Source organism: Narcine bancroftii, chromosome 5, assembly GCF_036971445.1.
Source record: "Narcine bancroftii isolate sNarBan1 chromosome 5, sNarBan1.hap1, whole genome shotgun sequence".
NCBI lineage: Eukaryota > Metazoa > Chordata > Chondrichthyes > Torpediniformes > Narcinidae > Narcine > Narcine bancroftii.
In genome coordinates, this window is record NC_091473.1 from 15447204 (window position 1) to 15459476 (window position 12273).

Consider the following 12273-nt stretch of genomic DNA (forward strand, 5'->3'; position numbering starts at 1 on the left):
ACGGAAAGGAAAGATAAACAAAGTACGAAATGGCTATGTTGAACTATATGACTTTAAATATTAACGGAATACATAACCAAATCAAAAGGAAGAAACTGCTAAATTTACTGAAAAAAGAAAAAATTGATATAGCATTCATGCAAGAAACACACTTAACTGAAATGGAGCACAAAAAAGGGCTAGACAGGTCAATATAGTGGTTAAAAGGCAGTCAGGCACTATCCCTTCTGAATCAGTGGCCAGGATATGAGGAAAAAGAATTGTACTTAAGATTGATGAGACCATAAGCTCAAGTAGTGCATGAAGTTCTTCATTGCTGTATATTACAGGAAAAATGTGACTGCATTGGACTGGATACACTGAAAATTTACCATGAATTTGCTCTACCATAAGATTAGATTGGATAGTTATTAGCTATTTTATTTGGAACAATGAGCTTGATATAAAATAAATATTAAAGTATATAAAATGATGAAAGGCCTGCAAAAGCAAATAGGCAGAGGGGTAAGAACAAACAAGGGAAGAAGCAGATATTTGAGCTAATTTATGAAAGAACTAAAGATTAGATGAGGAAAAATATTTTCACCCAGAAAGCCAGCACCTTTTTCCTGGGGAAACAGGAGGGACAGGGGACATATGTTTAAGATAGGTGGAGGAAAGTTTACAGATGTCAGTGGTACAGTTATTTACTCAGAGAATGATGGGGGCCTTGTATGCATTGTCAGGAGTGGTGGTGGAACTGATACAATAGACCAAGATAGACACATAGATAAAAGAAAACTATAGGGTTGTGGGTGTGAAGTATGGAAAGGTTAGATTGTTGTGGAAGTGTACAGAGGTCAGCACAACATCATGGTCCAAAGAGCCTGTACTGCAATAGTCCATCTTCTAGATCACACATGTCAAACTCTGGCCCGCGGACCAAATTTGGCCCGCGATATAATTATATTTGGCCCGCAAGATCATATTAAATATATATTAGAGTTGGCCCGCTGGCCGCCACGCCAGTATAGCGCATGCACACTGAAGGTGAAAATGAAGACGTCGGAGGTGTGGAGGGATCTCAGAGTCCCGAATCCCGGGGATCGGAGCGCCGCACTCAGCCCGCCCGGCTCCCGGACACACAGACGAGGCTGGAGTTGGGGACAATCCTCGCTGGGTCTGCGCTTCAGCGGCGACGCCGAACCGAACGTCTTGTTGGTGATGCCTTCCCCCTCGCTCCGTGCGCGGCGGACCCTGCCTCCCGCTCCTTTTGTTGGAGACGAGCCCGGCGCCGTGAGATCGCAGTTTAATCCCTCTCCAACCATGGGAGGGGGGTGGGAGCAATGCGCTCTTCTCAGCCAATTCCTCCACCGCCCCGGACGCCAGCGTTTCAACGGGGGGTTCGGGTGCCTTCGTCAGGCGACCGACCTGTTGGTCCAAGACAAGGGAAGAGCGTACAAACTCCACACAGACAGAACCTGAACTCGGGTGAACGTGGAGCTGCGACCCCACATTCCACATCAGGACTGTGTGTAAGATTGGGAGCAGTGAGACAGAAGCTTATTTTGTTCCTGTGATTTCAGCTTTTCTTGGGGTGGGGGGGGGGGTCCTTCTCTGACCACTTGCCTAACAATTAACCTAATCAGATGTGGAGTTACCACAATACAACAGTTCTCAACCTTTTTCTTTCCACTTGCGTCCCTGTGCCATTGGTGCTCTGTGATTAGTAAGGGATTGCTTAAGGTGGTCTGTGGGTGGGAAGAAAAAGTTTGAAGACCACTGCTTTAATCATCCCTCATTGACTCGTCATGTGCACGGTTTCAGAACGCTAAAGGAAATGGGCCAATGACAATTTTTCTCAAGCAAAATATTTCAGTAACAATTGGGTGTAGAGCAGTGATTCTCACCCTTTCCTTCCCACTCACATCCCACCTTAAGCAATCCCTTACTAATTACAGAGTTCCGATGGCATAGGGCACACATGTCAAACTCTGGCCCGCGGGCCAAATTTGGCACGCGATATAATTATATTTGGCCTGCAAGATCATTTCAAAAATGTATTAGAGGTGGCCCGCTGGCCGCCGCGCCAGTATAGCGCATGCACAGTAATACAACAAATCCCAGAATGCATTGGCGTCAGCCTGCTAATCGCCCCCACTCCTCTGTTTACGTTGCAGGGTCTCACCATGGACTCTGGTTTTGGGGCCTGGCCGGTGTCAGGGGAAGCCAAGGCCGCTTCCCAGCGCCCGGAACCGGAGGCCTCGGGCCTGACCTCGCCAGGACCGTTGCCCACTCCCCCTCCCTGCCGCAGGCCGATCCGCGACTCAAGGTGACGGGGTCGCTGATCCGCCGAGATGCCGCCCTGCAGCGAGAGCCGATGCCCCCGCACTGTCGTTGTCCAACCCGATCGCCCGCAAACCCCGCCCTCCCGCACACAGGCCTGAGTAAGGATTATGAACTTTAATCTCAGGATAAAACGATCTTCCAATAGTTTCATGTCACAATGATAAATATATTCCTGGTTAAAAATGGTCCTGCACCTGGATACAAGCTCATTAGGCATAAAACTTGAAAAGTGTGTAAATCAAAGGATATCTGTACCAATGGAAAAAGGGCATGGCAAATAACCCTGCTAGAGTTCATGCCCACAATCAGTCACCCATTTGATTGTTTCAGGAATCATGTTATTCTCCCACATTCTCAATAGCCCTCAGATTTTACTATTCGACAGCACACTAGCAACATTTGACAAATCCTCTATAGAGAAATATTATTTATTGAATATTTTATTTCTCATTTGTTAATGCTTCTGGAAAGAGTTTATCCAAAACTATTATTAAATATTTATTTTAATAAGAAAAAGTTTAACATTACATATGTTGAAAGAAGAGAAAACATGCAGATGTTGTTGAAAATTTTCAATAAATATTTAGTTCGGCCCTCGACTTAGTCCAAGTTTTTAATTTTGACCCTCCGTGAATTTGAGTTTGACACCCTGTTCTAGATTCATCAGTGGGCACAAGGAACAGGACTGGATTTAGATTGAGTTTTGCTATAGGGTAAAAGAAAATGCACCACAGTTGGCATAGCGGTTAGCACAATGCCTTTACAGCACCAGTGATTGGGACCGGGGTTCAAATCCCACGTTGTTTGTAAGGAGTTTGTACATTCTACCCGTGTTGGAGTCGGTTTTCCCCAGGGGTTCCAGCTTCTTCCCACCATTCAAAATTTATTGGGGGTGTCGGTTAATTGGGTGTAAATTGGACAGCACTGGCTTGTAAGGCAAAATGGCCTGTTACTGTGCTCTATGTCTAAATATTTTTTAAAGTTAAATTTAAATTAAAAAAATAAAAGAGACGATCCCTAAAGATCTCCAGAGGTTCAGAGCAGCAACACAAAAGTATCCAATGCAGGACATAATGTGATATAACAGACTTTGTAAAATTGGAAACAATGATGGCAGTCGCTGAATATTGGAAAGGCTTTATTTTAAACAGATATGGCCGACAGCATAAAAGGTGTTAGACAAGTAGAGGAGAAGAGAATGATGAAGACACTCATGTTACGAAAAATAAATAACTTGTGCACCACACAAGCCGACAGCTGTATTGATCCTTGCGCTAAAAACATGCTACTCCACGGCACATTTTCCTACCTCGGTCTGCCTCGCTAGCCAGTCCTTCAGATAATAGTCGATCCAAATGTTCATTGATATTCTGAAAACTCAGTGGCTTTCTGAAACAAATATACAACATAAATAATGATCATAGAATAAAAATTATAAAAATATATATAAAGTCTAAATTTCCTTACACAGATACTTTGTACCAGATCTCATTAAGAGGTGAAGAGAAAAACAAGTTTTCTGGGATGTGGAAAATGTTGAAATTCCAGCATTTTTATTGCCCATCCCCTAAAAGCCCCATGGAAAGATCAAAATACACAACTGCCTTGAATCTCTGCATCCCTTCTGCTGAAGGTACTCCAATACTTTCATTTAGACCTACAGCACAGCAACAGGCTCTTCCTGTCCTTGAGCCAGCACCACACAAATACACTGTGTGACCAATTAACGTACTAACCCTGTATGTTTTTGGAACGTGGGAAGAAACTGGAGCACCCGGACAAAACTAATGCGGACGCGGGGATTAAGTACAAATTCCTTAATGGCAGCAGATTCAAACCCGGGTTACTGGCTCTGTAATAGTGTTGTGCTAACTGCTCCACTAACCATTGTGGAGGAAGTTCACAGATATAAAACAAAGTGATGAACTAGGAATGGTGATACATTTCCAAATCAGGATGTTGGGGTTGGTGGCTTCCTCATGCAGAAACTATTCCCTCTTGGTGGAAATAGGCCACAAATTTCACAGATACAATCAGCACAATCTGGGTGGGCAACTGTTGTGCATTGTGTAGATACACATAGTATCCAGAGTCCATTTTTAAATTTATTTAGACATACAGCACAGTAACAGGCCATTTCAGCCCACAAGTCCATGCCACCCAATTTGCCTACATCATCAGAATGTTTTGAACGGTGGGAGGAAACCAGAGTCCCAGGGGAAAACCCACGCAGAAACGGGGAAAATATACAGTGCAGGATTCGAACCTTGGTCCCTATTGCTGGCACTGTAAAGACATTGTGTCAACTGCAATGCCAACCATGTCACCAAGTCAAATTTATTGTCATCTGATTGCACAGGTACAACCCAACGAAGCAGCATTTTCCGGTCCTTGGTGCATAACCAGACATAATGCACATATAAACAATACACATGCAGGACAAGTACTCATAAATACAAATAAATAAATATTGTTTCATGAATATGAGTCTCAGAGACAGTTAGTGTGAGCAGTTTGTTTGGTCGTTCATACGACATGTTTAAGGCGGCTATTCTGCGACGTATTTAACCATCTAGGAAGACTCCACTCAGCTTTGGATCACCTCAAAAACAGCAAATCACACAAACGTCTGCTCTTCATAGACCATAGCTCAGCCTTCAATACCAATATTAATTCAATCTTGGTCAAGAAGCTACATATGCTAAGCCTCTGTACCCCCCTCTGTACAAATTAGAAACAACGTCTCCTCCTCACTGATCATCAACACAAACGCACCTCAAGGATACGTGTTTACCCCACTGCTCTACTCGATATACACCCATGATGATTGGCCAGGCACAATTCCAAGGCCATCTACAACTATGGTGTCATTCAAAGAAAGGACGAAAACCTCCAGGGAAGGCATTGAAGAGATTACAGTAGAGCAGGTGATGGAGGTAAACAAGAAGTCTGCAGATGCTGGGGCACCAGCACAATAATAAAAGTGCTGTAGGAACTTGAGTGGTCTCATTTTTTTGCTGTGAGCACATTTAGCTTGGCAAGTTCCACATTGCGTTGGAGATTCCAATGTTCCATCAATTTGACCAGAAGGCAGGGCCTCGCTCTGAAGCCCAGATTTTCAGGAGAGTTGACCCATAGCCTTGACCCATAGCTTGACCCATAGCCTTGACCCATAGCCTTGACCCATAGCCTTGACCCATAGCCTTGACCCATAGCCTAGACCCATAGCCTAGACCCATAGCCTTGACCCATAGCCTTGACCCATAGCCTTGACCCATAGCCTTGACCCATAGCCTTGACCCATAGCCTTGACCCATAGCCTTGACCCATAGCCTTGACCCATAGCCTTGACCCATAGCCTTGACCCATAGCCTTGACCCATAGCCTTGACCCATAGCCTTGACCCATAGCCTTGACCCATAGCCTTGACCCATAGCCTTGACCCATAGCCTTGACCCATAGCCTTGACCCATAGCTTGACCCATAGCTTGACCCATAGCCTTGACCCATAGCCTTGACCCATAGCCTTGACCCATAGCCTTGACCCATAGCCTTGACCCATAGCCTTGACCCATAGCCTTGACCCATAGCCTTGACCCATAGCCTTGACCCATAGCCTTGACCCATAGCCTTGACCCATAGCCTTGACCCATAGCCTTGACCCATAGCCTTGACCCATAGCCTTGACCCATAGCCTTGACCCATAGCCTTGACCCATAGCCTTGACCCATAGCCTTGCTGTATCCAAGGGCCACCAGCAGTTTCTTAATGCAGCCTATGGTGACAGAAATTTGTGCAGAAATATATAATAATTGAACCAGAATGGACCTCTAACCTGATTTTAAGACAAAGTAAAGGAGCAGAAGGAGTCCAATTGGTCTGTCAGGTCTCCTTCTTTGGCTTGGCTTCGCGGACGAAGATTTATGGAGGGGGTAAATGTCCACGTCAGCTGCAGGCTCGTTTGTGGCTGACAAGTCCGATGCGGGACAGGCAGACACGGTTGCAGGGGAAAATTGGTTGGTTGGGTGTTGGGTTTTTCCTCCTTTGTCTTTTGTCAGTGAGGTGGGCTCTGCGGTCTTCTTCAAAGGAGGTTGCTGCCCGCCGAACTGTGAGGCGCCAAGATGCACGGTTTGAGGCGATATCAGCCCACTGGCGGTGGTCAAGGTGGCAGGCACCAAGAGATTTCTTTAGGCGGTCCTTGTACCTCTTCTTTGGTGCATCTCTGTCACGGTGGCCAGTGGAGAGCTCGCCATATAACACGATCTTGGGAAGGCGATGGTCCTCCATTCTGGAGACGTGACCCACCCAGCGCAGCTGGATCTTCAGCAGCGTGGACTCGATGCTGTCAGCCTCTGCCATCTCGAGTTCTTCGACGTTAGGGATGAAGGCGCTCCAATGAATGTTGAGGATGGAGCGGAGACAACGCTGGTGGAAGCGTTCTAGGAGCCGTAGGTGATGCCGGTAGAGGACCCATGATTCGGTCTACTATGTCATTTAATTATTTAATCATTTAATCATGAGCTGATCCTTATCACTCAGCCCCACTCCCTGCAACCCTTGATGCCCTGACTAATCAAATACCTGTAACGACTGCTACACAGATTGAAACACACCACGACCACATTGAAGGTTTCAACAAACTATTTATTCAAACTTCATGGGCATCCCTTTAAAGGCGGCGTAAGCTCCACCCCTGTGTCGGCAGTGGCGTCACCAAGCTCGCCCGCGGCATGCACCTTGCTCTAACCCATGCAGCACAGAGGTCCCCCGACAGTGCCATCTTCTCATGGTTGCCCCGCCGGTGCAGTGGAACGAACGGGGCCAGTTCGCCACAAGGATGCGCACCACCACACAACTTCCCCACCCCAGAACCTACTTGCACGTCTCACCACCTGGGCGGCGACCTCGTCGTTTCAGCTGGGCCATCACTACTGGCTGGCTACGGTCCAGGTGTGCCGCCTTGAGTCGGTTGACTGTAAATAATTCCCCGTTGCCCCTGATGTCCAGGGTGAACGTCTTGCCTGAGTGTTGAAAGACTTTGTAGGGGCCTTCGTAGGGGTGCTGCAGGGGCGCGGTGTGTGGACCTTGTCGGACAAATACGAAATCGGCCATGGCCAACTCCTTTGGGACACAGGATGGGCAGCCGACGTGGTGGGTCTGTGGTGGGGGCGCTAGTGAGGTGAGCTTACCCCGCAAGTCTGCCAGCAAGGTCCGACTCTCGGTCGCATCGCTGAGGTGACGGTAGTCCCTGCATGGGCACCAACCTCTGGAAGCCTTGGGGTCCATGTGGAGGGCGGAGGCCCAAGGGCAATCTGATCTGCAGACGATCCCCAACTCCTGCAGTCGGGAGAACTCCTCCTTTGCCAGTTGCAGCTTCTCAGGGGCAACTGCCTGGCTTTGGCGTGGAGGGTGGTCCCTGAGTCGAGATGTGGTGGCAGACTCCATGTTGGGACATGGTGGAAGTAAACTGCGACTGCAGGGTGGAGGGGAACTCGTCGAGCATGCGAGAATACTCATCCTTGGGAGCGCTGATGGAAACTATCCACGGGCCGCACAAGTCAGTGTCATCGAGGCAGATGGATTGGAGGATGCGAGTATTTGCCAACTGCTTGCCTTTGATGTCCACCAACAGGCTGTGCGCCTGAAGGAAATCGGCTCCCAACAGCACTGTGCCCAGAGGCCAACACGAACTTCCAACAGAACTTGTCCTTGTCAATCTGGATCTGTTGGCCACCTGCAGGGTTGTGCCCCGTGCGTGGGTACGGGTCTCGAGGGTGGTCAGGGGGAGCATGCTCAGTTCGGCTCCAGTGTCTATCAGGAAACATCGGCCACTGGACTTATCGGTCACAAGGAGGAGGCTGTTCGTGCAGCCAGCCATCACAGCCATTAACAGCGGCTGGCCAGGTTGTTTCCCTGGAATGTTTAGGGGTGCCTGCACTTGGGGGCTTCGGCCCCCCAGCGTTGATAGTAGAAACACCAGGTGGGGTTGTGTTCTTCCAGTTTGTACTTGATGGGCACTTGCGGCCAATTGGGCACTGGGCGGGCGACCTGGCTGAGGGCGGCCTTGTTTTGTCGCTTGGTCCGCCAGAGGATGTCTGAGCGGGCTGCGACTTGTATGTCCTCAGGCATCTGTTCGAGGAAAATCTGTTCGTAAAGGAAGCAGGGTCTGTGGCCCTCTGCTTGTGCCAGCATTTCATCCGTGAGGGCAGATGGGGTTCTGTTGCCCAGACCATCCAGGTGTAGGAGCCTGGAGGCGCGTTGCCACGGGGAGAGGCCAAAGGTGATGAGGAGGAAGTTTTTGAGAGCGAGGTATTTACCTTCCTCCATTGGGTTGTGAATGAGGTCGTCCACCCTGGCTGCGGTTTCTTCATCGAGCACGCTCATGACATGGTAGAACATCGTGGTGTCTGATGTGATGTGTCGGAGGTGAAACTGTGCTTCTGCCTGCCCGAACCAAGTGCATGGGCGATGTGTCCAGAAAGGGGAGGGGTTTCACCGCGACCGCGTTGATTGCTGCGGAATCCATATCGGGAGGCCAGAAAATGGTCTGGGCTCGCTGGGGTCACCAATGTAGCAACTGGTACACAGATTGAAACTCACCACGACCACGTTGGAGGTTTCAACGAACTGCTTATTCAAACTTCGCGTGCGTCCCTTTAAGGGCGGCGTGAGCTCTGCCCCCGTGTCAGCGGTGACATCACCACGCTTGCTCGAGGCACGTGCCTTGCTCTAACCCACGCGACACGGAGTTCCCACGACAACGCCATCTTCTCGCGGCTGCTCCACCGGTACGGCGGTACAAGCAGTGATGGTTCGCCACTAGGATGCGCGCCACCACATACCTGTCAATTTCTGTCTTAAATACACCCAATGACCACTGCTGACTGTGACAAGTCACACAGACTCATGACCCTCTGGCTAAAGAAAATATCTGAACCCTCTCCCAAGGCACCCAAAACTGTGGACAGTACTCCAAGTGAGGTCTCACCAGCACCCTTTTGAGTCATAACATTACATCCCTGCTCTTGTATGCTATTGTTCTAGAAATGAATCCCAACATTGTATTTGCTTTCTCCACTGCCAAATCGACCTGGATGTTAAACTTTTAAACTTTAGGATATCTTGCAAAAGGACTCCCTTTGCACTTTGGAATTTTGATTTTTCTTCCCATATAAATAACAGTCTGCCTGTTGATTTCTTGTATCAAAGCATATGACTGTACACTTCCAAACTTTGTATTTTATCTGCCATCTTTTTGCCCATTCCCAGATCTGTCTGCAGCTTTTACGGGTCCTCAACACCACCAGCTCTATCACCTATTTTGGTGTCATTTGCAAATTTAGCCACAAAGACCTCTATTCCATTATCCAAATTATTTACATACAACACAAAAAGAAATGGCCCCAAAACTGACCCCTACTGAACACCACTAGTAACAGGCAGCCAACCTGAATAAAATTCCCTTATTCCCACTCTCTGCTTCCAGCCTATTAACCACAGCTCCACCCATGCTGGTATCCTTCCTGTAATTCCAGGAGCTCTCATCTCATTATGCAGCCTCATATGTGTCACTTTGTCGAAGGCCTTTTGAATGCACAACATTCTCTTCTTCTTCCCTGTCTATCCTGTTTGTTATCTCCTTAAAAAATTGTAGTAGGTTTATCAAGCATGATGTTTCTTTAAGGCAGTGGTCCTCAACCTTTTTCTTTCCATTCACTTACCACTTTAAGTATTCCCTATGCCATAGGTGCTCTGTGATTAGTTAGGGACTGCTTAAGGTGGGATGTGAATGGAAAGAAAAAGTTTGAAAACCACTGTTTTAATCGTATCTAATTGATTTGTTATGTGCATGGTTTCATAACTCCAAAGGAAATGGGCCAATGACAATTTTTCTCAAGCAAAATATTTCAGTAACAATTGGGTCAAGAGCAGTGATTTTCAACCTTCCCTTCCCACTCACATCCCACCTTAAGCAACCCCTTACTAATCACAGAGCACTGATGGCATAGGGATTACTTAAAGTGGAATGTGAGTGGAAAGAAAAAGGTTGAGAACCACTGCTTTAAGGAAACCATGCTGGCTTGGACCTATCTTGTGATGCTCCTCTAGGTACTCTGTCACCTCAATTTTTGACAATTGATTCCAACATCTTCCCAACCACCGAAGTCAGACTAATAGGTCTACAGTCTCCTTTCTGTTGCCTCCTTCCCTTCTTAAACAGTGGAGTGACATTAATGAGAGAGTCTAGAATATGCTGGACCGTGAGACTGCATCAATACAACTTCTTCCTCAGCAGTTCCTTGGAATAAGGATGACTTGTTCCCACTCCAAGTTTTTAGCTTCCGTACAATTAGCTTCAATATTCCAGGGGCAAACAGAAGCTCAGCCTGGTTTGGTGGAAGTGAGTGTTTGAACAGTGTGAAGCAAACACTTTTAATCAGGCAGTTTGAACCTCCACCTAAAGAACATGGGAAAGAAGGAGGTAAAAATGCTTTCAAAACTGAGGCATGACATTGCTCCAGGAACAGACTCAGATACAGTCTCACTTAAATATGATCATTCACCACCCAAGTGTTATTGTTGATTTGATTAGTCCAAGATAACAAGTGCAATATAAAATACAAAACTGCACTCAGTGGAAAATAATCCAAATTGCAAAACCATGCAAACTACACACAATGTTCCAAACACATCCTGCAAGACCTTTAACATGACATCTCAACACTTGCATTTAGTGCCCTGACCAATGAATGCAAGATGAAAGCTCTCTTCACTACTCTGTCTACTTGTTCTGTCATATTTAAAGAGCTACATACCAGCACCCCTTAGTCCCTCTGATTCATAATACTCTTTAGGACATTGCTATTAACAAAGTCAGTCTTGCCTGGATTAATTTACCCATATGCAACTTCTTATATATCTCCAAGTTGGTTTGCATTTGCCATTTGTTAGCCCAGTTCCCCATCTGATTTCGATCCCATGGCAAATCCAGGTAATCTAATTCACTGTCCACTGCAACCTACATTTTCATGACATCAGTATCCTTACTCACCTTGCCACAAACATCCCTGTCCAACTTATTTACACTTGCTACAAAAAACAAGGGTCCTCATACCAAACCCAGAGGCACGCCACTTGGTCATGATCCTGTAGCCTTGATGATGGAATCTCCTCCACTATTGCTTTGCCTCACCTAATCCTTCCCATTGAGCCTCAGAGTCTAGCATGGTCCCAATAACATTCCTGCTACCTTCTGATAGGTCATTCCAGCATCAGTTGAAATATCCCGAATACTGCAGGAGTTGTTTTAGTCATCTCTGCTTTCTCAAAAGGCAATTAAAAAGTGTTTGCTATTATTTGGTTACCTGATCTCTTTTATTTTGTCAAGCTATTGGCTAGATTTGTGTTTCAATCTCAATTAAATTAAATTAAATGCGCAGATAAGGAATGGGGATGGAACCTTATTGGAAAACATCTGCACCACGAGGGCTGTGTTATCTGAGCCTCATCATCCAGTTGCACTATTAAGCTATTATTAGTAAATGCAAACTCACACAAAGTCAGTTCCAGCTCCATGCAAAAGTCAAGCAGTTTACACTAGCCCATTCTCTGTAAGGGAAATTACAGGCTACACAAAGTTTCTTATACATCCTGACACCTGATACTCTCCCATCATTTAAATCAAAATCTAATTACTGAGGAACAGACAAATTAAAGAAGGTTAAATTTAATATTTGTTTTGTGTGGATATGTATTACATATTATGCTCAAAAATAAATGCTCACACTATTTTAAAAAAACATTCTATCACTAAGCACATCAAACATGGTCAAAAGCATGCTTCTTATTTGGGATACCCAGAGATTCAGCCTTCATGACACTAATTTTGGGTATATGGGCTCTCAGTCCTTAAGAGGCTTTTAGACTATCCATGTGAATTACTTT

The 12273-nt window shown here is 46.4% G+C and overlaps 1 protein-coding gene across 3 annotated transcripts in view; it reads right to left on the reverse strand.

Moving 5' to 3' along the window:
• Positions 1-12273, reverse strand: part of LOC138763159 (E3 ubiquitin-protein ligase RNF123) — a 377998-nt gene that overhangs the window by 355213 nt on the left and 10512 nt on the right. For all 3 annotated transcript variants that reach the window (XM_069936874.1, XM_069936873.1, XM_069936875.1), the window contains exon 4: positions 3638-3717. In XM_069936874.1, the coding sequence (XP_069792975.1) occupies positions 3638-3717 (80 nt within the window). The remainder of the gene's footprint in view (positions 1-3637; positions 3718-12273) is intronic.